The 27,797-nt window shown below is 40.8% G+C and overlaps 2 protein-coding genes across 2 annotated transcripts; one reads left to right on the forward strand and one right to left on the reverse strand.

Moving 5' to 3' along the window:
- The first annotated feature begins 247 nt into the window (after positions 1-247).
- On the forward strand, positions 248-22,709 carry LOC143289135 (transcription initiation factor TFIID subunit 6-like). The gene is made up of 13 exons (XM_076598014.1): positions 248-283; positions 2,319-2,513; positions 5,260-5,346; positions 5,626-5,779; positions 6,534-6,763; positions 7,208-7,273; positions 11,808-11,987; positions 12,702-12,826; positions 14,193-14,325; positions 14,930-15,055; positions 18,138-18,308; positions 19,569-19,862; positions 21,494-22,709. The coding sequence occupies exons 2-13, from the start codon at positions 2,340-2,342 to the stop codon at positions 21,707-21,709; spliced, it is 1,956 nt and encodes a 651-aa protein (XP_076454129.1). The 5' UTR covers positions 248-283; positions 2,319-2,339; the 3' UTR covers positions 21,710-22,709.
- Positions 22,710-22,777: 68 nt separating this feature from the next.
- On the reverse strand, positions 22,778-27,199 carry LOC143289134 (uncharacterized). Its single transcript, XM_076598013.1, has 2 exons — positions 24,691-27,199; positions 22,778-24,504 (listed from the first exon to the last, which is right to left on the reverse strand). Exons 1-2 carry the CDS (start codon positions 25,035-25,037, stop codon positions 22,785-22,787), a joined length of 2,067 nt encoding a protein of 688 aa, XP_076454128.1. The 5' UTR covers positions 25,038-27,199; the 3' UTR covers positions 22,778-22,784.
- Between the last annotated feature and the right edge of the window lie 598 nt (positions 27,200-27,797).

The following is a 27,797-nucleotide window of genomic DNA, read 5'->3' on the forward strand; positions in this document are numbered from 1 at the left end:
AGAAAAAACTCTTATCTACAGAACTGATGATTTTCACCCCCTCCCAAAGTTCAACTGACGCGCATGTACGCGTGCGATGTTGCTTGCAAAGCAAATCTTTCCGCGTACATACGTTAATGGATGTGAAATCGATGTTTGGGATGAGGAGAATCCTTCCAATCATGAAAGTTGTGTTGTGTTTCTGTTTTATTGGGAAAATTTAGTTATATCGGGGTCTTTCCGGAAACAGTAAACTTCATATGTCTCATTTCCGGAACACAAAAAGTGGCAGCCATCAAAAGCGGTAAAGATTATTTATCATAATTGTGGTCGTTATTCAGAGAAGAAAGAAGTTCCGAACAGTTCATTCAGCAACTTCTAACGCATTGAAAACAACCAAACCATTCTTATTCATTCGAATGTCGAGCACAAAGCAGATTTTCACATTATTGGTCGCTTTTTGGTTCTCGTTACTTCGCACTGCCGCTATTTTCTTTGTCCGTAACTTGAGTGTATATTTTATATTTCTGGTGTTATGTTATTATACCCGGAATTTCAATATTGATATGTTTTGCAATACATTTATTTGAGTGAGTAAAATGTGTGAGCATGATACTGATACTGTGAGCGTGAGATGCACAAAAGAATTTTATGTGTGTGTACGCAAAGACCAAGTCGGTGGGCAGCACGTATGTGTGGTGCCATAAGCTACACAAATTTCTGTTTCCTCATTTCGAACAGAAAAAAACAAAGTGATTGATGATAGTGATAATTATTTTGGTCATGAAGTGGACTGTTCATCCTGATTTTTTGACTCACTTGTGTAAACAAAGTGAGTATGTTTTAACCCGGTGTTCGGTTGTCTGTGTGTCCGTGGTAAACTTTAACATTGACATTTTCTCTGCAACTACTTTGTCAGTTGACACCAAATTTGGCATAAAAATAGGAAAAATCCAGTTCTTTCCAGTCATCTTGTTTAAAACAATATTGCGCTTCTGGGATTGGCACCAAAAAAAATAAAGAATGAAGCCTAATTATATGCAAACTGCATTTACTGTTATATTTATATTTTTTGTATTCTCTAAACTTGGCACTTTGATCTGATATTCTGACCCAACAGCTAGAGCAGTCATTATTATCATTTTTTGTTCAAACAGGAACTTCTTTTGCTAAGCATGGAATTTTAATTTATTTTGCAAACGTTTTGCTGCAGATAGTAAAAAGGGGAAATTACTCTGTAATGCTAGTGGAGTTAATTTGCTTTAAACTGATCTTTCTCATCTTAAACATTATATTTTGAAACATGAGAGGCAAGGCCTTCAAGACTCACGTGTGATGCACTTTAAAAAAAAAAAATCCAAGCTTTTTATGTATTGAGTATAATTTCAAAATGTAATGTTTAAGATGAGAAAGATCAGTTTAAAGCAAAGTAAGTTCCCCAGCAGAGTAATTTCCCTTGTTCTGCTATCTAAACCAAAACGTTTGCAATAAATAAAACTTCCATGCTTAGCAAAAGAAGTTCCTGTTTGAACAAAAAATGATAATAATGACAGATCCTTTGTTGGGTCGAATATCAGATCAAAGTGCCAAGTTTAGAGAATACAAAAAATATAAATATAACAGTAAATGCATTATACTCAATACCTAAAAACTTGGATTTTTTTAAAAGTGTATCACAAGTGAGTCTTGAAGGCCTTGCCTTTCTTGTTTGTTTTTGTTTGTTTTATTCATCAACGAAAGATAGAAATTCTTTAGTGATTTTTCTTTACATTCATGACTTCCTCTAAGGGCACAGAGAGAGAGAAAATGTGTCTGAGTGAGTGAGTGTGTGACTATTTGATCCATTCAATTGAGAAGTAAACCTAACTTTAAGTCAGTATTAAACTATTATAATTTAACTATCAATATTTACTTCAGTTACAATAATTCATGAGTAAAATCTCAACTCAGCTGAATGAAGTAGAAGTTGTAAAACGAAGTCCTGGTAAATCAAGTTTAGAAATATAAAATTCAGCAAGAGTGGATGGAACTATGAATACACATTCTGAGTCGCTTTTGGACCTGTTTACAGCATGTACGCTGCCCATGCATGTCATTAATTTTGAATGCAGTTATGCCTGTCATGAACCAAATTAATGTCTATGTTTTGTGCAGTTATACTTGCATTTCTCTCCCATTTCTCACCAGTCAGCCCTTCCAGCTGCCATACACACTCTCTTTGCATCAGTTGTGTAGAAGAAGGCAGACAACTTTGTTTCTTTTCTCTCTTTTTTTCAAAGAATGCTTAGTAAATTAATAGTATGAGATTTATAACCAGTTCTTAATCCTTTCTGTTGCAGTCAGTTAACAATCATCCCACAATGGCATCTAAAGATTCATCCAACAAAGATCCAAAGGACCAAAAAGTTGGCAGCAACCTGCCTCCAGAAACAATCCGGGTTTTTGGGGAGACCATTGGCATTGCGCCTATGCCAGATGAAGCTGCTACCTTTTTAGCTGAGCAGGTGACCTATCACCTGAAGACAGTTGTTCAGGTATGTGTGATATGATTAGAGGCTGCAGCTTAGAAATAAAGCACACTGCTTAAGGAAATTTTCTTCATAGATAGTAAAGCATGTGAAAGTTTATACTGTCATGTGTGTGGATTCTACAGTGTGTGTCTTAACTGAAGTTTTATTATACAATAATACTGTAGTCTGTAGTGAATTTTTATAACTTATTTATGTGATGTAACTGTAAGTGAAAGTTTCAGTTTCAGTAGCTCAAGGAGGCGTCACTGTGTTTGGACAAATCCATATACGCTACACCACATCTGCCAAGCAACACAACCCAACGCGCTTAGTCAGGCTTTGAGAAAAAATAAATAAATAAAAATTAAAATAATAATAATAGATAAATACATAAAAAAGAACTACTACTAATAATAATATGTATAAGGCGCAAAAACCTGATGAAGTCAACTATAAGCGTACAAAAAAAAAAATAATAATAATAATATAAAATTAATTAATTAAAATTAAAATTAATATATATATAAATAAATAAGTATATAAATAACTAACTAAATAATAATAATATACTTTAAAAAAAATATCAATAAATAATAATAATAAAATAAATAAATAAATTTTAAAAAGACAACAATGATGATAAATAAGCAAATAAATGTAAAAAATGCAGACACACATTCACACATACACACACATATGCATAACAGATATGCACCAAACATGCAGTTTCACAGATATGAAAGCACAGTCAAATACACATAAACGTACATGAGCCCCAACACACACACACACACACACACACACACACACATTACCCTGGACCCCCTCTATCCCCCTCCACACACTCATTTCTAGGCTACGTATCACAGCTTCCACAGCACACACACACACACACACACACAGAGGCACACTTACTTGTACATGCACACACACATACGCCCACATCCCCCACCCCCAACCCCCCACACATATATACAAAGATATATATATATGCACACCCACACGTTCCAATATTCCGTTGCTCCCACAGTGTAGGCATGCATACACACACATACCTCATCCTCTACCTAATAATAATAGTAGATAAATACATTAAAAAAAAAAAAAAAAAGAACTACTACTACTAATAATAATATGTATAAGGCGCAAAAACGTGATGAAGTCAACTATAAGTGTAAAAAAAAAAATGTTTTAAATAAAATAAAATAAATATTAATAATATATATATATATATATATATAAATAAATAACTAAATAAATAATGATAATATAATTTTTAAAATAAAATAAAATAAATAATAATGATAATAATAAATAAATAAATAAATAAAATAAATAAATTTAAAAAAGATGACAATGATGATAAATAAGCAAATAAATGTAAATAATGCAGACACACATTCACACATACACACACATATGCATAACAGATATGCACCAAACATGCAGTTTCACAGATATGAAAGCACAGTCAAATACACATAAACGTACATGAGCCCCAACACACAAACACACACACATTACCCTGCACCCCCTCTACCCCCCTCCACACTCATTTCTAGGCTATGTATCGCAGCTTCCACGGCACACACACACACACACAGACACACACACACAACACACACACACACAGAGGCACACTTACTTGTACAAGCACACACACATACACCCATATCCCCCACCCCCAACCCCCCACACATATATACAAAGATATATATATGCACACCCGCACGTTCCAATATTCCGTTGCTCCCACAGTGTAGGCATGCGTACACACACATACCTCATCCTCTACCTCCTCACACACACACACACACACACACACGCACGTGCACAGACCTCTCCTGACACTTGTGTACACTTACACCCTCGCACATGCACAAACGCACACAAACACACAGACCCACACATACACACACGCACAGAGGCTGCCACTGATTGGCCGCAAGAGGGATGGGAAAAGATATCTGATGCCAAGAACATGGTGTCTAGTGTGTTGCTCAGTCTATTGTATAATTTGGAAAAGCCCACAGAGACTCTGTTCCGTTTTGAAGAAATTTGCGCAATGTTGGTTTGGAAATTATGCCGATATTTGTTTGATTTGCAAAGCATCGTGCTCTCCCTTTCATGCTAGACTTACGGCCACTCCCTCTCTCTGCCTTTATTTCTTTGAGGCGATCGATGGTGTGATGGCCTTGTACCTGTTCTTTCATCCTGTCAGGGGAGCTCTGCATTGAGAGAGCACTGGACTGAAGCTAGGGGGTAAATTAAAATGTCTCACTGTGGTCCATAAAGTATTTTAAACAGGAGGGATGATTGAAGTGCTGTTGTTTTCTGTTTGTTTTCAGGAAGTAAATGAAAAATATTGAACATATATTATGAGTTCTTGGATTGAAACGAGTGGGATAATACACATTTTACTTTTCTCAGTCAGTGAGAAATCAGCCACACAGATCATATTACAAAATATTATTGGCTGAAATAGAGTACACCATCAGATATACAGAAATGTGCTTGCACACACTTGCATTCAAATCCTTGGCATACACAGTCATAAACTGAGCAAAATTGTATCATTTAATGATTTATATGAAATCTTCATTGAGAGAGCTGTGAGTCCGACTTTGTTATATATTTCTGACAGGGTAGCTCTGCATTGGGAGAGCACTGGACTGAAGCTAGGGGGTAAATTAAATGTCTCACTGTGGTCCATAAAGTATTTTAAACAGGAGGGATTATTGAAGTGCTGTTGTTTTCTGTTTGTTTTCAGGATGCTGTGAAGCACATGCACCGTGCCAAACGACAGAAAATGTCAACTGCAGACTTGGACATGGCTTTACAGGCTAAGAATGTGGAGGTGAGACAGAAAATCAAATTCTGGTCACACCACTGTATTCCATGCATTATGTCTTAGAAACCAAAGTAAAAGATTAGTTTTATGGTTAAAATGAAAATATAGAAAACTGAAAAATAAAAGCAACTTTGTGTTCTGGGGCTGCAGCTGTCATGTTCACTTGACTTGCATTGCACAAGTGGTGTTTTACAGTACATGTAATGAAATAAATTGCTCACTATTTAAGGCATGGTGCCACAATCAGCACTAACAAGTGTTGATGTGCATGTTGTCTTTTTGCAGCCGATCTATGGAATGAAATCAAAAGACTTCATTCCATTTCGGTTTGCGAGTGGAGGAGGGCGTGAACTACATTTTTACGAGGACAAGGAACTGGATCTATCTGACATTGTCAGTGCACCCCTGCCAAAGATCCCACTGGAAGTGTCCTTGAAAGGTAAGGATGTGTTGTTGCATTTCTGATTTCATATTATTTATTGATTTTTGTGAAGTAGAGATAGATTAAGGCCTTGGTTTAAAAAATTAATCCATCCCTCCAGACATGTCATTTGTGCCTAAGATATGGTTTGCACTTGTGATTTATTTCTCAAGATGTTTCCTTCTAGGTTTGAAATGTGCATGCAGCCAGATCCTCCTCATTCTCAAAACAACAAACAAGACATGCACATGAGGTGTGCTTCTCTGAAAAAATGATACTTGAATATGAAAAGCATAACTGATTTGTGTTACCCTTTAGAAATCTCTTTAGAGAGGAAAAAAAATGGTAATGATGATAGAACTCAAAAGTAAAACAAGTTGGACTTGAACAGTTATGAATGTAGACCATGAAAGGAGTCCTCAGGCACACATTGTAAAGAAATTTGCTGTCAGGCTCATTATAAGAGTTAAAAAATGTTAAAACATAGACATCTTATTTCTCAGACTATGATTCTCACAAATGATTGTTAAGATGTAGTAAAATCAGTCTTTTTGTTGTTGTTTTTTTTAAAAAAAAGAAGAAAAATTGCATGTTAATCAACATGAAAAATCATTCATGATCCATGGCATGGGAAGGGGTTGGGGGGGAGTAGGAGGGAAACCAGGACCTTGCACCATCCTCACCACAGTAAAATTAAGTTGTCACAGTACGATATGTACAGTAAAACACAAAAGTTCAACATGCAAAGTTATACATTTGTTTCCCACCACAGCACACTGGTTGAGCGTGGAGGGCGTCCAGCCAGCCATTCCAGAGAACCCCCCTGCAGCGTCCAAGGAGCAGCAGAAGAAGGAGATACTGGACACCAGTGTTAAGAACTTGATTGACAAGGGCCACAAGACCCAGAAACCCAGTGCCAATGGTGTCTCACGCCTGAAGCGAAAACATCCCAAGAGCGATATGGTCAGGTTGAAGGACCTAACAACACACGAATTATCTGTGGTAAGTATGTGTATGAGTGTGTGTGTGTGTGTGTGTGTGTGTGTGTTTATGCATTAGTGAGGGAATGCTTGTGTAAGGTGTGTGTGTACTTGTCAGTGTGGCTTTGTGTGTGTCACACAGTTGGTGGGTTCACTTTTGTGAGAAAAACTGCAGTCATTGCTTTATACAAACTGCTGACAGCCAGTTGTTCAAGTTGGTTTCACTGAATGATTTATTAAAAGAGGTTGTACTTGCTTTATCAGTGTGTGAACTAGTGTGGGTCTGTATGTGGATAGTGTGTTTCCATAAATGTTTTTCTGTTGAAGTATTGCATCTATAAGTCAGGCAGCAGGTTCTTGTATTTTGCTTTACTTTTCTTTTTCTTTTTCTTTTTTTTCTTTTTTTTTTCATCATTCATCATTACCCTTGTTTGCTTTCATCATCTTCCCTGCTTGGTCTTTCCAGGAACAACAATACTTCTACAAAGAGGCCACTGAAGCCTGTGTTGGGCCTGAAGAGAATAAACGCTCGGTGAGTTATTCTGTTTATTTTAGTTTAGGGGTGGGTTCGTTTTGTTTTGCATTTTTTATCTGTATTTGAATATGTTTGTGCGTGGTGTTCTTCCTGATTATTTAAACTGTAGTCATTCTCAATTGACACTGTGACCATTGTTGAAAAGAATTCAGAATTTTGATTGGCATTTGAGATCTGTGGGAAATATGTTAGAGAAATTAAAAGTGGTGTGCATTTGGGAAACATAATTGATGCTATTATGATCTATGCCTTGCTTAGAAAGTGATTTGTTATATGATGTGTTAAAAATCGATATTATGACTGTGTACGTGGCATAAATGATATGTAGAACTGGAGAGCCAGATGTTAGTTTTTGTTTTCCTTTACTTTCCGCAAAAAGTAGCTTTGATTTGCTTTGGAGTCTGACGATGTAATCAGATGTTCAGTACCATTGTACATTGTGCAAGAAAAACACTGAGTTGTCTTTTATACTGTGCTGAGTGATCACAGTATTGGTAGTTACAAACCTGTTCATGGACACTTTGATGTTGTTTTGTTGTTTGTTCTTTTTGCATGCATTGAAAGATAATCCTGTGGTTTAGGATCGTTACCTTAGTAGCAAGAAGATGGTAGAATGTTTGAGACGTGCGTCTGCCATTTCAGAATCCATGAGGTTTTTGGTTTGAATCCTACTCTCCCAAGTTTGACTGGAAAATCAAACTGAGCATGTAATCATTTGGATGAGGCAATGAACTGGGGTCCCTTGTGCAGCACGCATTTGTCGCACTGAAAAAGAACCCATGGCAACAAGAGTGTTGTCCTCTGGCAAAATTCTGTAGAAGAAATCCACTGTGATAGATATACAAATATATATGTGACCCTCCATCACGGAATGAGTCGCTTTGTCCCTGACCAACTTTCCCGCTAGCGGCGATTTTAGGCGGGTGGGGGTCAGGTTGTCGATTTTCAGATTTTGACTTCATAGTAAACTTTAGGCTTTCTTTTATCTCATATTGAAGTATCTAGGCATAACTGTGTCTTCTTTTGCCTTAAATGTGTGCTTAAAATGCCTAACCCGTCATTCTGATCGCCTATGACTTCGCGAAATCGATCAACTTTGACAAGCTTGCCCTCCGTCATCTCTTGGAATCGACCGGTCGAATCATACATTGTTTTAAAGGTCAAGTCCGTCTCTTTCAATCTATGTCCTTCTCATTGGTTGATTTTTTAACTACGAGCGAATCGTCGCTTTCAAAATAAGGATACACTACGTAAACAATGCGTCACTATGAAGGAAAATCCCCTCTGTCATTGGCCGAGAGAGGCCACGTGACAAAACCAACCATTCAGCACGCTAGCTCAAATAAACATGGTCGCAGGGTTCGGAAGCACGTTTTCAAGATTGACTTGGCGATTTCCTGACAAGATACACTTGCGTTGCACACATTTTGCCATTCAATGAAGAAGACGACATTTGTGAGTTTCTAACCCAGTACTTCATTGATGGAACTGACCGTTCATGAAATCGATCTCAGTGAACACGAAGGCAACGCCGATTTCGAAAGCAGACGACGCAGGATTGTCGTTCAGTTTTCATCAACAATAATATTAATTTTGATGTAGATGACGAATCAACATTTGCACTAGATACAGAAAGATTGGAAGCCTTCGCCTGTAATTGCCGAAATCACATGCACCAGGTGCCATCAGTGTTGTGACTGACATGGAAACAAGTGAAACTGACTTGCTGCACTGAAGTGATAGAACTGGGTTTCTCACAGCTCACACAAGGAATATGCAAGCAAAGTGACTGGGGGACTGGATATAGCTGAAGTGTCTGAAGGTAAGCTTTCTTATTTTACCCACATTGACAAATACTGAAATGTAATGATGGTATAATCAATTGATAATAATTTATTTAACAATGATTGACTCAAGACTGATTTATTGTCTTACATTGGAACAGGAATTCACTGTTTGACATGTGGAATAAAAATGATTAAAAGAATAAAGTGAATCTGAAGAAATTAACAGAATGTAAATTAAAAGATCACACACACACACACACACACACACACACACACACACACACACACACACACACACACACACACACACACAATGTGTGACACAGTGTGTATACATGTCACTCACACACACACACACACACACACACACACACACACACATACATACACAATGTGTGTCACACAGTGAGTCACATACACACACACACACACACACACACACACACACTCACACACTGTCCCTTCACAGTTTAACCATTTAACTGAGCAAGGGGAGGTTAAGGGGCATGACATTATGAACAGTTTTCAGTTTCACAGAATTTGCTTCAATGGATATTTTATGTGAATGTGTGTCAGGTTGGTGTGTGTGTGTGTGTGTGTGTGTGTGTGTGTGTGTGTGTGTGTGTGTGTGTGTGTGTGTGTTGTTTTAAATAAACATAGAGTTGTGTCAACAGTAAATACTAACAGTATTACTAATAGTTCAATTTCTTTTTCAGCCCTGAAAGATATGATGGTACTTTATATGCCTGCCTGTACACCAATGAATAATTCTGATATCACTGCTGGCAAGTCATGTCATCAGAAGGAGAGGCAACACCACCAAACTAACTACACTGTCAACTAAAGAACTGTCTGCTGGTGAACTATCTATGAGTGAGTGAGTCAACTGTTAATGTACTATGATTTATAGTATAAATTTACCATGAAGTGTGCAAACTTAGTTTCTTTTTACAAACTTTGTCTAGATGTACATGTATGGAATTGTAAACTTTTCACAGACATTTACATAAATGATATAAGTGTGCATGTGCTTGACATGCCACTATGCATAAAGTAACTTAATGGATTGCAGCATGTCATGCACATGCACACTGATATGCACACTGATACTCATAGTGATACAGAATTAATAATCACTATTTCATACTTTATTATCAGTAAACTGCTTTGTCTGATTATATTATGATATATATATATATATATATATATATATATATATATATATATATATATATATATATATATATATATATCATAAGTGTATTCTTTTTTTATTTTCTGATAAAATACATAGAACTAGAAGTAAAGCATTTTGTAAAGTCCTGTGTAAAGAATGAAAGCTGTGATGTAAATGTACAAAACTGAAATTACTGTTGATATTTAATCTAATATTATTAGCATTAATGAATAAACTTTAGAACATATAGAAAATAATTCAAAACAAAGGAAATGAAAAGAGATAAAGAAGTATTACATAACAAACTGTTTCAGGATAAACCATGCATTTTTGGAACATACTGACACCACCGGTGGAGAAAAAAGAGTGGAGGAAGAAGGTTCAATATCAACACCATCCACTCTGATGACACTTTGTACCACAAGAATTGATTACCTGTGCCACATATCTGCACTTTTTTTTTTTTTTTTTTTTTTTTTTTTTTTTTTTTTTTTTTTAGCAGATTGAGTGTTTGTTTGATGAGGTTGTGTGTCTTTATTGTGTGAAGTATGGGTTTGACAAATAGGTTTTCTTTGCAGATGAAGTGTTTGAAGTGTTCATTTGGATTATGAAATGTATTTCATTTGATGCTATGCTGGGATAAAACACACATGAACTTTTTGTATGAGCAGTTTTGTTGTGTGGATCTTTTTTGTTATTTTGTTGTGCTTGTTGTATGGATTATGGTAATATCACAAGCACACTAAGCCAGTGAGCACATTGAATTACAACAATCACATGATTCGGCATCATGATTTAGCATTTTTTACCTTTAATCTGGCATAAATTTTAGTACACATACTATACGAAGCAAAAGTTTCATAGTAATTGGACCACAAACAACACCACAACAAAACTGATCTTAAAACTGGAAGGTTTTTAGTCATGTTGAGCTGATTAAAAAGCAAGTATACTAATACTTCAGTTGCAATTCTTTCCAAAAAAATTAGAAAATTCTTATTTGAATAAAATCAAATACACTCAATATTTTTCTTTCAAACTTTGTGCAATTGTGGATATTGCCACTAAGTATGTGTGTGCCAAATTTCATGAACATATCTTGCTTAGAAGTATGTGGTTGCTATGAACATGTTCCAAAACTTTTCAGCCTTGATTTCTCAGTTCGTTACTTTCGCGACTTTAGAACTTCAAATCACAATAACTTTTCACAGAATCATCCGATTTACAAACTTTTTTTTTCGCTGTAAAGGTCATTTATTGCAGATTTATGATATACCAATAACTAAAAATCGACCTCTGGTGCAAAGCGACTCATTTCGTGGTGGAGGGTCACATATGTATGCACTCAAGGCCTGACTAAGCGTGTTGGGTTATGCTGCTGGTCAGGTATCTGCCTAGCAGATGTGGTGTAGCGTATAAGGATTTTGCAGAATGCAATGATACCTCCTTGAGAAATTGAAACTGAAACTAAACTGAAGCTTTGCATGCATTGGTAGATAAACCTGCGGTTTGGGATTGTTGTCTTGGTAGCAGCAAGATCTCATTCTGTTCTGTTCTGTGGTTTCAGGAGGCACTTAACAGTCTGGCTCAGGACCCAGGCCTCCATCAGATGTTGCCACGCTTCATCGACTTTGTGGCGGAGGGAGTGAAGATCAACGTGGCACAAAATAACTTGGCTCTGTTGATCTACCTGATGAGGATGGTGAAGTCCATTCTGGACAACCCCACCCTCTACCTGGAAAAATATGTACGTTGTGGGGTAGAGGGGGTGGTCTTTTTTTTTGGGGGGGGGGGGGGGGGGGAGGAGTCAGGATCAGGAGGGGGAGGGGGTCAGGTGGGGGTGAGAGGTTTAATTTTTGGATTAATTTGTGTTGGTCTGTGTTGTTGGCTCTCTGTGTGTGTGTGTGTGTGTTAGTGCAGGATCAGTGGATTCTGAGGCTGGTTTTTTTTTTCTTTTCTTTCTTTTCTTCATTATTTATTTTTTGATAAAGAATGATTAGGATGGTCGCAGTCATGTCATACACAGACACTGAACTGAAGAACACACACAGGCTTCTAATGGAGGTCCTACACTAAACACCCCAGAAGTTAGTCTGTGACTTGAATCACTGCATCTTGGTGGTTGCTTCTGTCTGTGGTAATCAACAACACAGGGTTTGCAATTGTATGGCTTATGTTTCAGTGTCTATTAGAGTAAAGAATTCTATGTTTTGATGTAGCTGTGTGTTTTTTGTTTTTGATGCTTCTTAATTTTGACAGTTTGTAAGTGGGAAAACATTCTGTCTCATCTCTTTACTTTTTGTTTTCTCTTTGTTGCCTTTCAAACTAATATTGATATATATGTGTGTGTGTGTGTGTGTGCATGCCTGTCTTGTCTATTAGTGGGAATGCATGCATGAGCATGAGTTCGCATTCTCTGGGAAAACGACTTCGTGTCATTTGAGTTGCTGTGTTATGTTAGCTGCACAAGCTGCTGCCGGCCGTTTTGACGTGCGTGGTGAGCCGACAGCTGTGTTTACGTCCAGACCAAGACAACCACTGGGCGCTGAGGGACTTCGCTGCCCGACTCGTCGCCACCATATGCAAGTATGTGTAGAAAGTACAGAAATGCCAACTGTTTCAATTTTGTTACATCGATCACGGTTTGTTCTGACATTACGCTAAAGTCAAAATTGTTACGAGTTCATTTTCGACTACATAGCACAGTCACATGCTTTCCTGTTGTAATATTACCCAGACGCTCTAGATCTATTGATCACAAGACCAGGGCAGTTACTTCTAACCTTAGTCTCATGTGGTGATGCTCAGTGAGCTTGCTCGCGAGCATGTTTACATTGAAACAGCATTGAGTGGACCAGCTTAATCGTAGCAGCAACACCATGTTGCAAGTAGGCCCAAGTGTTTGAATGCCTTGTTCATATAATGTACTTTTGCTGATGTGGATAGCAGCAACACCATGTTGCAAGTAGGCCCAAGTGTTTGAATGCCTTGTTCATAAAATGTACTTTTGCTGATGTGGGTAGCAGCAACACCATGTTGCAAGTAGGCCCAAGTGTTTGAATGCCTTGTTCATAAAATGTACTTTTGCTGATGTGGCTCGGAGTCCAAGTGTTCCTTCCGAATTAAAAATGTTCCCACCAAATTTCCTGATTGTTCCCACAAACACTTGACAGGGGTTGACATCTCTGAAAGTACCTCTCTGGGCAAAGTTTTTTTAAGCTGCTGTGTTCTGATTTGCTTTTATTCAGTTCTTGTCCAAGATTATACCCCATCTGGTTGTTGTTTCAAGCTTCTGCTCCTGCTGTGTTCTGATTTTGTTTCCCTCTTTTCTGTGTTTTATTTTTGTCTCTCCCCTGCTGTGCAAAACAGACCTGCCAGCTGCTGTGTTTTTCGAATTGTTTGCTCTGCTGAGTTATGGTATGATTCGCTGAAGTTGCAAAAGTAAAGACTTTAATGGTAATTATGCTGAAGTAGCAAAAGCCAAACAGTGATTTTTTAATATTTTTTTAATGTAATTGAGAAAGGCGCCAGAGGCTTGCATTGCTTCCAAACAGAGGAGGCCATTAAACCATTTCTTTACTCTGTGTGCCGTGCTTTTTTTTTTTGCTTTTTTTTTTCCCCTGTTTCTTCCTTCTTTTAACACGTGAACAGACCATGGAAGTTAGTACACTGTGTGTGTATGTATGTGTAATTAGTTGTATATTTTCAGTACTACTCAATCCAATAAACTCGGCAAGCATGTTTTTTTCTTTTAATCTCTATAATCAGTATTGTCTTTTTTCTGTCCTGCTTTAGGTAAATGGCATAACCACTGAAATCTCAGATTCCCTATCAAGAGAAAGAGGATTATGAGTTTGAGAGGTAAAAAACAAAAACAAAAAAAACAAAAAAACCTCATTCTCCCTCCTCTCTTGTGTGAATTCTTTGAAGTCATGGTGGTTTTGGTTTACAGGAATTTCAACACGAACAGCAACAACATCCAGTCGAGGGTGACCAATCTGTTTGTGAGCGCGCTCACGACGGACAAACGTGCCATGGCTACTCAGTACGGGGCTCTGAGTGGACTGGGGGAGCTGGGTCCAGAGGTAAGGGTGTGGGTGTGGGGACCAGGGGAGGAGAGGGTCAGGGTGTGTGAGGGAGAAAGTGCACCTGTGTTCAAGTGAGAGAATGTTAGCTGCATGACTCCAAAACTTGTTTTAGGGGCCAACCAGACTTTCAGAGCAGGAGATCTTGCTTGTTGATTAATAAATGGCTGCAGAGGAATTTGGGGTTTTCTGATATGCATATTTTTCTGATGAAGTCATGAAGAATCTTGAATGAATTGATTTTTATGTTCTGTATTGTCAGTTTGGTGGTGGTGGTGTTTTTTGTTGTTGTTTTTGAGCCACAGAAACTTATCTGTATTATCAAGGAGATTCATGTAGAAAACAAACACCACTTCAGGAATACGTATAAGTAAAATTTATTTTTAAAATCACTTTGAATGGTATACAAGATCAAGTATCATACAAGATGAATGACATTTATCAGCATTTATCTAAAAGCAGAACTGTAACTTCATTGATTATTGTTAATTTACGAGGGGATGGAGGAAGGAGAATTTATTTCTTTAAGGATTTTATCTGGCTGTACGACTGGTGCGCAAGCAAGAACCCCTTGATGACAGGGAGGCCTGTGTGCTTTGTGCAGGTGATAAAGACGTGCATTCTGCCTCATTTGAAAGCATTAGGGGAAGACATGAGGGCCGCCACTGAAGGCCCCATCACCAACTCCGTGGACAAAGTGGCGTGTGAGCAGATCAAAAAACAGTTGATGGTAAGTCTCTCGCACGTCTGGTTCATGCCCACATGACTGGGCCTCATTCATGCAAGTATAATGATAAAGATAATATTTTTCTCTTTTCGAGAATGGGGAAAATCGTAAATATTGGAAGTTAGATAAGTATAAAAAAGATCATTCCAGAGGCCTGTCATGGATCCAGTCCCCTTTCTCACTAAAGAACCTTCAGCAAAAATTTTCCCCATGGAAACCCTCTTCCATTTGGGAATTCCACCACAGAATGAGACTCAGTGACCTGTGGGCACATGAAATGCACTTCCACAGCCTGATCCAACCCAGCCATTGTCTGCCGACAACTTTCTGCAGGTTACTCCAACATGCCACACTCAGGCAGAGAAGCCACCAAGCCTTCCGTATGCCCCTTCGTGATGGTACCTACCTGGGCAATTACACAACCCTGTCCCAGAGACACCAGGGACATCAAGTCTTTTGTTGCCAAATGTCTGCCATTCTATGCATTGGCAACATACCAGTGCTGTCATTTTTTGACAACGTCAAAAAAGGGGGAGGGGGCCAGGGGTGCGGGGGGGGAGTGCCCATCGCCTGTCAGCTTGCATGGAGGAGCTCCACAGATCTGGCTGTCATGCCTGAGGCAGGCCCAACACGGTGACCTACCCCTGTCTCGTGCCACAGTTTCCTTCAAACACAAAAACCACTTCCACTATCGGCCCACATCCATTGTGGAATCATCAGATCAAACCACATGCGCACCTCCTTGCATTGACGCTCATCCGCGCTCATCCGCTCAGCTGTGGTCCACAGACCTCCCCCACAATACAGCTGTGGACCTATGTCTTCTTTACCCGCACTAATGTCCTTAGGCGACACAGTGCACTCTACTTTCGTCAAATTCTACTGGAGGGACACCGATCGCCTTAGGGATAATGGCTAATCGACTTCTACCAGAGAGATGTCGCACGCCTGCGGGTTGATGGTGCAAGAGCCATCGCTTCTGTGGTAGCTGCACAACAGACCATCACAGCACACAGACAGTAGAACAGGCGAGCCCTCCACCTTGTCGTGCTATTCTGCACTAGTTGGGTCACGGTTAAGTATGTGTAATTAAAAGGAAATTTTCTATCTAAAATTACGTTTAAATAACATACTTACCGTGACCCAAATTTAAGACCCTCCCGTCCTCCCCGCTTCCTGTTCTCCCTGCTTGCTGCGCTGGTGATGGCATATTGCCGTCAAAAGAGGGCGATAACCAGCGGGACAAAGGGGAGGTTACCTACTTCCGGGAGGTTATCGGCCGTAGTTTCGTCTGCTCCGCATAGGCGGATAGTTTGCACAGGACAGGAATGTCAGACCCCTGCCGGAGTCTGCACTAGTTGGGTCACGGTAAGTATGTTATTTAAACGTAATTTTAGATAGAAAATTTCCTTTTAATGCAAAATTTAAGCGTCTCACACCTTTGGTTCTGCCCCATGATGAGCCACATTTATACAAGTATCGTGATAAACATTTTTGACAGTATTGAGAAAACAGTTCATGTTAGAAAGTAGATAAATATGTATATATTATTCGTCTTTGAAGAAGATTCTGTGATATATATACATTTACTTATTGGATGCATATCAATGAATGGGGGAAAAAAAGGCTGAAAAAAAATGAATGTTCACAGTTAGCTCATATGTTCTTAGGGTTTCAAGTTTGTTGTTAAAATATTAATCTGATTTTTTTTTTTTTTTTTCCCCTGCATCAGTGTCCATGTGACAGATGTAATTGGTGTTACTGAGATCTGCATTTCAGCGATATATGTGAGGCTTCCTTGCCAGAAGGACGGGTTCACATTGTGAGACAGTTCTTCCTGAGACGCAACTGCTTGTCTTCCCAACCCCAACCCCACCCCCCTTCTCCTTCTTCTTCTTCTCTTCTTCTTTTGTGAGAGTTCTTCCTGAGACACACAACTGCTTGTCTTCCCAACCCCAACCCCACCCCCCTTCTTCTTCTTCTTCTTCTTCTTCTTCTTCTCTTCTTCTCTTCTTCTTCTTCTTTTGTGAGAGTTCTTCCTGAGACACAACTGCTTGTCTTCCCAACCCCAACCCCACCCCCCTTCTTCTTCTTCTTCTTCTCTTCTTCTTCTTCTTCTTTTGTGAGAGTTCTTCCTGAGACACAACTGCTTGTCTTCCCAACCCCAACCCCCTTCTTCTTCTTCTTCTTCTTCTTCTTCTTCTCTTCTTCTCTTCTTCTTCTTCTTCTTTTGTGAGAGTTCTTCCTGAGACACAACTGCTTGTCTTCCCAACCCCAACCCCACCCCCCTTCTTCTTCTTCTTCTTCTCTTCTTCTTCTTCTTCTTTTGTGAGAGTTCTTCCTGAGACACAACTGCTTGTCTTCCCAACCCCAACCCCCTTCTTCTTCTTCTTCTTCTTCTTCTTCTTCTTCTTTTTTTTTTTTTTCAGTCCTCAGTTGAAATAACTTGTGTTCAAGTTCTTTCAGGCCATTATGTATAATGTTTATGTAATGTTATCAGTTCAGCATGTAAAATAAATTTCATACCACATCTTAATCAGAGAGAACAGTGAAGACAGAATGTATGCTGCATTGCTTGGTAGCATATATGCACAGAAAAATGCACACACGAAAATTATGAAATTAGATGACACTAGAAACTTAGAAAAGGGTACACAGCATCTAACCAGTGCCGTTGTGTGTTTACAATCATTGCGTAGACACACATACACACATATACAGATGATGATTTGTTTGTTTTTTCTTTATCTATTTGCTTTTTTTTTCTTTTTTTTTATGTATTTTTCCTAAATATTTATTCATTAAATTGATGACTTTTCCATTTATTTGTTTGTGTACCCTTTTTTTTTTTCCTCACCTCATGCTGCTGATTAGGTATCTGCTTAGAAGTAGTGTAGCATATATGGATTTGTCCAAACACTCTGACGCCTCCTTGAGTAACTGAACTGAACTGATCTTTTTGCCGTTGTCTCAGTCTGTGCAGTGACTGAACATCACAATGAAAATTATCTGTTTTATAAATAGATACATTTATATATTTCATCAGGGCCAGATCAGTGAGAGAGGGCGCAATGAAACTTTTCAGAAATACCTGCCAAAAGAGCTGAAGAACTCTGGGGTGCCGGAGACCGCAGACGACTACACCAACACCTATGGGTACCTGGGGCCCCTGCTGTTCACCTGCATCCAGAAGGAGCGCCAACAAGTCAGCGTGCTGCCCCCTGCCGCCAGGCCCACCCTCCAGTTGCACCAGCCTGTGAGTGTGTGTGTGTGAGTTAGAGTGTGCGTGTGTGTGGGAGTGAGAGTGTGTGTGTGTTGTGTGTGTGTGTGTGAGTGTGTGTTCATGGTGTGAGTCTTGTGTGTATGTGTTTTGTGTGTGTGTGTGTGTGTCAAGTCCAAGTCAAGTCAAGATTTTATTTCATTGAATAAGCATCAATTGCTTTTTTTTCATAAAGTGTGTGTGTGCATACTCATTGTGTGAATCTGTGTGTGTGTGTGTGCACATGTGTGTGTGTGTGTGTGTACATGCTCATGGGGTGAATGTTGTGTATGTTCAGAGCTAGAAATTCCTAGATAATTTTAAGTCGTCCCGGGGATGAGTAGACAGAAAAATCAACCAGTACTTCCAAATTTCTACTTCCCTTCCCGGAGTATGGCCAGAGTGGGAATAAGTAAGGGAGTAGATCCATCGTTTCCACCACTCATCTCTGTGAGACTGCACTTCTTCTAGGTGTCTGTTCTTTAATAAAATATATATAAAAAAAACGGGATGATGGATGCGTTGGGAATGAAAAGGGGATGAGGGAAGACTGATAGGTCTGCTCTGAAGCTGACTGCTGAGTCATCCTTTCACTGAAACCGGGGGTGTGGGTGTGGGGGAATATATTGGTTGCCCTTCGTTCAAGTGGAAGCTTTTCTACTTGTCCCTTGTCCACCAGAAGGTCTAGTTGTCCCAGACAATCTGACAGGTTGGTATTAATTTCCACCCAGGTATATTTGCTCATAATGTGAATACCTGTGTACAGGTGTCTGCACGTGCTAGTAATGTCTGATTTAACTCATTCCTCTTCAGGTATGAGTTAACTCGTACCGTGATAACTTCCCCTGTGGACCGGGTGTGGGTATTCTCGTACCAACTCACTTCTGATTTCATATATTCTTGCTTGGTACAGTTGGCTTTCTAAACTGAACAGTTTACATGGATTCTGGAAGCAAAGCTTTGTTCGACTGATTCAGTCAACAATTCTCTCATCAGTTTTCGCCGTTTTAGTGAACCACCCTGTTTTGTTTGTTTTTTTACTGCAGTGGTCTCATGTAGTGCTGGTCCAGGGGAGTTGTAACAGGCATGTAGCTGTGGGGTGGAATGAGTTAAACCAGAATCAAATGGAAAAAGAAAGAAAAAAACCCAAAATGCACAGCACAGCTGGTATATGCATAGTCAGTGAATCAGTTATAGAAACCATGTTTCACCTGAACCAAGACTCTGACAAATGCCGGTGGTCCCTGTCTCTTCCAGAACCGTGTGGCCCAGCAATTTGTTCTCCAGCAGCCAGGGAGCGCCTCCACCCCCATCACCCCCACCGCCTCAGCCTTCTTCTCCACCAGTGGCGCCCAGACTCCTCGCACGCCCTCCACCCCCTCCAGTGCCGGAGCCCCACAGAAGATTGTGCTGGTGGCCTCGCAGACGCCACGCTCGGTGCCGGAGCTGAGCTCTATGGCAGGCAGTGTGACTAGCTCCTCCAACCCCACCATCGTGAAGCTGGTGTCAGCCGCTTCAGCCACGGCCACTGGCACCTCTGGCACTATGCAGGTAAGGGTCTGGAGCATAACTAGGCAAATGTTGACATTAACTCATTCTACTCCTGGTACTTATTCTTTGTTCGTGGGCTGCAACTCCCACTTTCACTCGTATGTACATGAGTGGGCTTCTGTGTGCATGACCATTTTTATCCCGCCATGTAGGCAGCCATACTCCGTTTTCAGGGGTAATACTCCTGGTACGAGTTAACTCGTACAATGATTTTAAAAGAAAAAGAAAAAAGGTACCATGAATACTTACCCTATGGACCAGGTACAAAGTATTCTCAAACCAACACTGTATTCTGATTTCATTTAATTTTGTTTGGTACAGTTGGTGTTCTAAGCTGAACCATCTGTGGATTCCTGAAGCAGGGAAACAAAGTTTTGTTTGACCGATTGAATATAAAAAAAAATTATCCATAGATGTTTGCAGTTTTTGTGAACCACCTTTTTTTTTTTCTTTTTCTTTTTTTTATACTGCAGTGGTCTCATGTAATGCTGGTCCAGGGGAGTTGTAGCAGACATGTAGCTGTTTGGTAGAGCAATTGAAAAGCGACAGTTTAAACTGATGTTGGCTGTTTCTGCCACAGTCACAGATGTTTCTGGCTCTATGCAGGTAGGGGTCTGGTAGAGGTTACAATTCACATGTTCACATTAAAAGAAAGAGAGAGTTGAAGTTCATGACGTTTGCTTCAGACCTTGCTGCAGGGACTTTGGCACTATATCGGTACAGAGCTGGTAAAGTTTCAAGTCAGATGTTCATATTCCATACATTTGCTGACAAATTAGATTGGACATTATTATGCATGAGGATAACAATGTGCTTGGAATAGATTGAAAGCCTTGTTCATGTAATGTTTTGTGTGCGCTTGTGGGTGAACATTTTTTTTCTCTCCCAAAGAACATTTTTGATTTGTTAGACTTCACTGTATGCTGAGCAAAAATGCCCAAACACAACTCTGAGCTGTACCAAACTGGTTGTTGCTAAAAAACGAAATATTGTAGAATTGAATAAGAGATTCAACTTGCATATGATGTTTTCAGTTGTTTTTTCACCTTAAAAGTACACCAGTGATAACATATTGTTGTGCATTCATCCTTCCACGATTGTTTCATCAGTTGTGTAGATATGAGTGTTATTGAAGCGAAAAACTCCAGTAACGATGAGTTGTGTTGTGTTCGTGTGAATGTGTGTTTTGCACAGCGATGTATGTGGCTGATTGAACAGGAATCCAGTGTGAATCATTTTTATATGGCCAGAGTCTCCATTCTTATCTTTTCTTGTTCTCTTTTTTCCCTTCATTTATGTGGTGACATTTACATAATTCTACACATAAGTATTGAGAAAAAAAGGACAGTTAGAACAAAGAATGAAATAATCCATGAATGGAAACCATTCTTAGAATATTATCTTGTATAGAACATAAACAAATACAAGGATGAGGATGTTCAGTTCACGGATCTAGGCTACAACATACAAGAGAACATGTGTGAATATAAACAGTCACTCTTTTTTGTCTTTCCTGTTTGAAATGAGGGAAGAGAGAGAAAGGAGTGAGCCCTCCTTGCAAGCCCAGCTAAATTTTTTTTTTTTAACATGTTCCTACCAACATTCATGGAGTGTGTGTGTGTGTGTTTCAGGCCAGCTCTGGTCAGAAGATCGTGGTCATCCAGGGGGGCAACATCAAGCCAGATGCCATCCAGCCCTCCACCCCCACAGTGGGTGGGGGGACCCTTGTGACCACCTCCACCCTCCCCTCGGTCGTCGTCTCCACCTCCCAGGAGATGGGGATGAAGAGCATCTTCCCCAACCAGACCACGGGCCTCTCGTTCCTGAAGAAAGACGACAAGTTGTGAGGAGGAGGAGGAGAACCCTCGGTATCTTCGTGTTCTGATGGCCTAAACCCTTGTCCCACCCATGTCAGTGATGGCATTGTGCAGGACAGGTGTGTCAGTATGATGACATTATGCAAGACGAGTGTGTCAGTATGATGACACATGCAGGACAGGTGCATCAGTGTAATAACACGTTGAGGACAGGTGTGTCAGCATGATTACATATGCAGGACAGGTGTGTCAGCATGATGAAACATGCAAGGCAGGTGTGTCATCATGATTACATACGCTGGACAGGTGTGTCAGAGTGATGACACATGCAGGACAGGTGTTTCAGTATATTGGCACATGCAGGCCTGGTGTGTCAGTATTAAGAGAAAATGCAAGCCTGGTTTGTCAGTATTATGACACAGGCAGGACTCGTTTCAGAATGATGAAACATGCAGACTGGTGTGTTGCAAAACAGTCGTGTCAGCATGACATACTGCAGAACATGTGTCAGGTATTGATGGCAGCTATACAGAGAAGAGTGGTTCCGAGTCCTTGGCATGCAGTGGGTGTGTCATCATCAGGGTATTGTGAACAGATTCCTGAGGGCAGTGAAATTCTGTACCTTGCACACATGGTGTATGCAGCCAATGAGGGCAGTGAAGTGCTGTACCTTGCACACATAGTGTGCGGAGGCTCTGAGGGCAGTGAAGTGCTGTACCTTGCACACATGGTGTGTGGACGCTCTGAGGGCAGTGAAGTGCTGGACCTTGCACACATGGTATGTGGAGGCTCTAAGGGCGGTGAAGTGCTGTACCTTGCACACATGATGTGTGGAGGCTCTGAGGGCAGTGAAGTGCTGTACCTTCTACACATGATGTGTGGACGCTCTGAGGGCCGTGAAGTGCTGTACCTTGCACACATGGTGTGTGGAGGCTCTGAGGGCAGTGAAGTGCTGTACCTTGCACACATGATGTGTGGAGGCTCTGAGGGCAGTGAAGTGCTTTACCTTGCACACATGGTATGTGGAAACTCTGAGGGCGGTGAAGTGCTGCACCTTGCACACATGGTGTGTGGAGGTTCTGAGGGCAGTGAAGTGCTGTACCTTCTACACATGATGTGGAGGCCCTGAGGGCAGTGAAGTGCTGTACTTTGCACACATGATGTGTTGGACACTCTGAAGGCAGTGAAGTGCTGTACCTTGCACACATAGTGTGTGGAGGCTCTGAGGGCAGTGAAGTGCTGTACCTTGCACACATAGTGTGTGGAGGCTCTGAGGGCAGTGAAGTGCTGTACCTTGCACACATAGTGTGTGGACGCTCTGAGGGCAGTGAAGTGCTGTACCTTGCACACATGATGTGTGGACGCTCTGAGGGCAGTGAAGTGCTGTACCTTGCACACATGGTGTGTGGACACTCTGACGGCAGTGAAGTGCTGTACCTTCTACACATGATGTGGAGGCTCTGAGGGCAGTGAAGTGCTGTACCTTGCACACATGGTGTGTGGAGGTTCTGAGGGCAGTGAAGTGCTGTACCTTGCACACATGATGTGTTGGACACTCTGAAGGCAGTGAAGTGCTGTACCTTCTACACATGATGTGGAGGCCCTGAGGGCAGTGAAGTGCTGTACTTTGCACACATGATGTGTTGGACACTCTGAAGGCAGTGAAGTGCTGTACCTTGCACACATAGCGTGTGGAGGCTCTGTGGGCAGTGAAGTGCTGTACCTTGCACACATAGTGTGTGGACGCTCTGAGGGCAGTGAAGTGCTGTACCTTGCACACATGGTGTGTGGACGCTCTGAGGGCAGTGAAGTGCTGTACCTTGCACACATGGTGTGTGGAGGTTCTGAGGGCAGTGAAGTGCTTTACCTTGCACACATGGTGTGTGGAGGCTCTGAGGGCAGTGGAGTGCTGTACTTTGCACACATGATGTGTGGACACTCTGATGACAGTGAAGTGCTGTACCTTGCACACATGATGTGTGGACGCTCTGAGGGCAGTGAAGTGTTGTACCTTGCACACATGATGTGTGGACGCTCTGAGGGCAGTGAAGTGCTGTACCTTGCACACATGATGTGTGGACGCTCTGAGGGCAGTGAAGTGCTGTACTTTGCACACATGATGTGTTGGACACTCTGAAGGCAGTGAAGTGCTGTACCTTGCACACATAGTGTGTGGAGGCTCTGAGGGCAGTGAAGTGCTGTACCTTGCACACATGATGTGTGGACGCTCTGAGGGCAGTGAAGTGCTGTACTTTGCACACATGATGTGTTGGACACTCTGAAGGCAGTGAAGTGCTATACCTTGCACACATAGTGTGTGGAGGCTCTGAGGGCAGTGAAGTGCTGTACCTTGCACACATAGTGTGTGGACGCTCTGAGGGCAGTGAAGTGCTGTACCTTGCACACATGGTATGTGGACGCTCTGAGGGCAGTGAAGTGTTGTACCTTGCACACATGGTGTGTGGAGGTTCTGAGGGCAGTGAAGTGCTGTACCTTGCACACATGGTGTGTGGAGGTTCTGAGGGCAGTGAAGTGCTGTACCTTCTACACATGATGTGGAGGCCCTGAGGGCAGTGAAGTGCTGTACTTTGCACACATGTGTTGGACACTCTGAAGGCAGTGAAGTGCTGTACCTTGCACACATAGTGTGTGGAGGCTCTGAGGGCAGTGAAGTGCTGTACCTTGCACACATGATGTGTGGAGGCTCTGAGGGCAGTGAAGTGTTGTACCTTGCACACATGGTGTGTGGAGGCTCTGAGGGCAGTGAAGTGATGTACCTTGCACACATGGTGTGTGGAGGTTCTGAGGGCAGTGAAGTGCTGTACCTGCTACACATGATGTGGAGGCCCTGAGGGCAGTGAAGTGCTGTACTTTGCACACATGTGTTGGACACTCTGAAGGCAGTGAAGTGCTGTACCTTGCACACATAGTGTGTGGAGGCTCTGAGGGCAGTGAAGTGCTGTACCTTGCACACAGTGTGTGGACGCTCTGAGGGCAGTGAAGTGCTGTACCTTGCACACATGGTGTGTGGAGGCTCTGAGGGCAGTGAAGTGCTGTACCTTGCACACATGGTGTGTGGAGGCTCTGAGGGCCGTGAAGTGCTGTACCTCGCACACATGGTGTGTGGACGCTCTGAGGGCAGTGAAGTGCTGTACCTTGCACACATGGTGTGTGGACGCTCTGAGGGCAGTGAAGTGCTGTACCTTGCACATTTGGTGTATGGAAGCTCTGAGGGCGGTGAAGTGCTGTACCTTGCACACATGATGTGTGGAGGCTCTGAGGGCAGTGAAGTGCTGTACCTTGCACATTTGGTGTGTGGAGGCTCTGAGGACAGTGAAGTGCTGTACCTTGTACACATGGTGTGTGGAGCTCTGAGGGCAGTGAAGTGCTGTACCTTGCACACATGGTGTGTGGAGGCTCTGAGGGCAGTGAAGTGCTGTATCTTGCACACATGATGTGTGGACGCTCTGAGGGCAGTGAAGTGCTGTACCTTGCACACATGATGTGTGGAGGCTCTGAGGGCAGTGAAGTGCTGTACCTTGCACACATGGTGTATGCAGCCAATGAGGGCAGTGAAGTGCTGTACTTTGTGTACGTGATGTATGCAGCCTATGAGGGCAGTGAAATGTTGTACCTTGTATTTGCACACAGTGTGTATGCAGCCTCTGTGAGCAGTGAAATACTTAACTTTTTGCACATGGTGTGCGCAGCCATTCTGTCAGATTTTCTACATTCCTTCCAGCCCTTTCATCAGGTGCATGGCTTTATGCATGCATACTCATAGGTGAAGGCATTGACAATAATTAATGGCAGTTTGTAAGGTGGCTGTGTATGGAATTCTGTGTGTGTGTGTGTGTGTGTAGATCTGTGTGTGTATACATGCTTTCCTGTTTTGAGTGTGTGTGTGTATGATAGATGTTTGCAGTCCTGATTGTGGTGTGGTCTGCAAGTGGATGATCTGTGCAATTATTGGCAGCAATGGACAGGCAGTTCAGTTTAGTTCAGTTATGTCCATAGTAAGCCCACCATTCTGGTGCTGAAAATGCATTACATTTATATGTGTATATATATATGTGTGTGTGTGTGTTTATGTGTGTGTGACTCATAATGCTTGATTGTTTGGAGAAACAAACTGTTGTGAATGCACAGCAAACAGATGGGAATAAGAACACATATGCACAAGCTTTAACCGGCAAGCAAACTGTGTTTTGTAAGCAGCATGTTCATGTCAGTGTTGCATTCAGAGAAACTGAATAACTGATGTTGGTTCTTTAGAGATGCAATCCAATGTCAGTATTGGTTTGTGTAAGGGAGGGGTGGGGGACGGTGATTCTGTTGTTGTTGTCAAGAATCTATTTTAAGGTAACATACAGTAACATTTAATTTGTTCTTTTATGTGTCTGCTCTTTTCAGGTTTTTTTTTTGTTTTTGTTTTTTGTTGGTTTTTTTGTTTTTGTTTTTGGGTTTTTTTTCTTAATCAAGTGATCTCATTTTACTCATCATCTCAGTGTGTGTTAAAGTTTTTTTGTTTTGTTTTGTTGCTTTTTTCTCAATCAAGTTATATTTTACTTCAACTGTCAGTGTGAATAAAGACAATTATAAATTCTGTAGAAGGGGTTGCTAGGTTTGAGAAAAGTACTCAAGTAGTTAGTAATATTTGGGGAAGTTGTGGGAGATGTTTTGGTGGTGGTGTTTTGTTTTTATTCTTTTTGGGAAAGAGGGGGGGGGGGGTGTTTTTCATTTCAAGTGATAATACTTTGATCTGAATCTCAGATTGAATACAGTGACACGTTATGTTCTAGGTTTGGAAGATGTACTCATGAATATACTAATGTTCTAGTTGTGGGTACTTGTTTTCTTTTCTATGAGTCTCTCCTCTCTCTCTCTCTCTCTATATATATATATATATTGTATGTGTGTGTGTTTTGGTATGTTTTGCTTTTTAGATGTTTTTTTGTGGGGTTTTTTTTTTTTTTTAGTTATGAATCTCAGAGTGAAGAAAAATGACAAATTCTGTTCAGTCTTTATCTTTTCTCCCTTATTTTTCCTCCCAAAAATTCCAGGACCAATTTAAAAAGTTACCTGGTAAGTGATTCCAGATTATTGTGTTGTTCTGGAGATTGTATTGTTTGTTGTATTGTTTGTGTGTATGGTTTATGAATGCATGTACGGTTCTTTGTACTGTGTATGGTTTATGAATGCATCAAGACTGAATGATTATTTGTACATGTGTATCTATGGTTTATGTATGCACCTGGAGACTGAATGGTCAAATAATTTGAATGGTCAAATACATGAGTCTGATTTGTTAAATGATAAATGCAGTTATGTTAGAATGTAACTTACGAATGAGGTGAAGCGAGTTTTGTACAGATTTTAATAAACTTTGTATGGAGAGAAAAAAAAATCAGCAATCATTCATTGTTCATTTCCTGCTTGTACTTCATATGACTGGATTTTATCGTTCACTTGTGTTCACTGAGTGAGTCTGTGCATTAACTCTCTGTTTTGGTTGTCTGTGTGTGTGTGTGTGTGGGGGGGGGGGGGGGGTGAATGGTAAACTTGAATTCATTTTTTCTGGAAATACTTTGTTGAAAAAAAAATAACTTTTAAAAATAGGGCATAAAACAAGTTCCTTCCACGCATTCCATTTGTAATGATTCACTAGCAGGAAGGGTATAGGAAGCAACTGAGATTTTCCACAATCATTTTAATGTCAAATTCTTCATTTATTTCTCACAAAACCTCCCAACAACAAGCAGTCTATCATCATCTTAATCACAGGAACAGTATCCAAATGACATGTTGATGGCATTGCCATCACATGGCTCATCCCCAAATCCACCCAGGTTCATCTGCAACAGAAGCAGTGCTCCACATGGAGCTATCTGTGTTAGATTGCCATGAGGCTACACACCAAAGGAGACCCTGCTCTGCTGTTGAGTCACTACAGTTGTTTTCAATAATGCCTGTTAGATTCAACCTACACAGGACTCCTGATGTCAATAATTACTTAATTTGTCCTCCAACAACACAAATATATTCCCCAATAACAATTTTAATTGCTTTAAAAATATGAATAAAAATGAAGTACTTAATTCAGTCAATAAAATTTGTT

Source organism: Babylonia areolata, chromosome 13 (assembly GCF_041734735.1).
Source record: "Babylonia areolata isolate BAREFJ2019XMU chromosome 13, ASM4173473v1, whole genome shotgun sequence".
NCBI lineage: Eukaryota > Metazoa > Mollusca > Gastropoda > Neogastropoda > Buccinidae > Babylonia > Babylonia areolata.

What these genes read in the sequence shown, in the direction of transcription:
- LOC143289134 (XM_076598013.1), bottom strand. Translation starts at nt 25,037, where the DNA reads ATGTGTACAAGGTACAGCACTTCACTGTCCTCAGAGCCTCCACACACC. An exon ending in CCACACACCATGTGTGCAAG is followed by an intron (nt 24,505 to 24,690) that starts GTACAGCACTTC and finishes CATGTGTAGCAG; the next exon opens with GTACAGCACTTCACTGCCCT.
- LOC143289135 (XM_076598014.1), top strand. Translation starts at nt 2,340, where the DNA reads ATGGCATCTAAAGATTCATCCAACAAAGATCCAAAGGACCAAAAAGTT. An exon ending in CAACACACGAATTATCTGTG is followed by an intron (nt 6,764 to 7,207) that starts GTAAGTATGTGT and finishes TGGTCTTTCCAG; the next exon opens with GAACAACAATACTTCTACAA. An exon ending in TGGGGGAGCTGGGTCCAGAG is followed by an intron (nt 14,326 to 14,929) that starts GTAAGGGTGTGG and finishes TGCTTTGTGCAG; the next exon opens with GTGATAAAGACGTGCATTCT.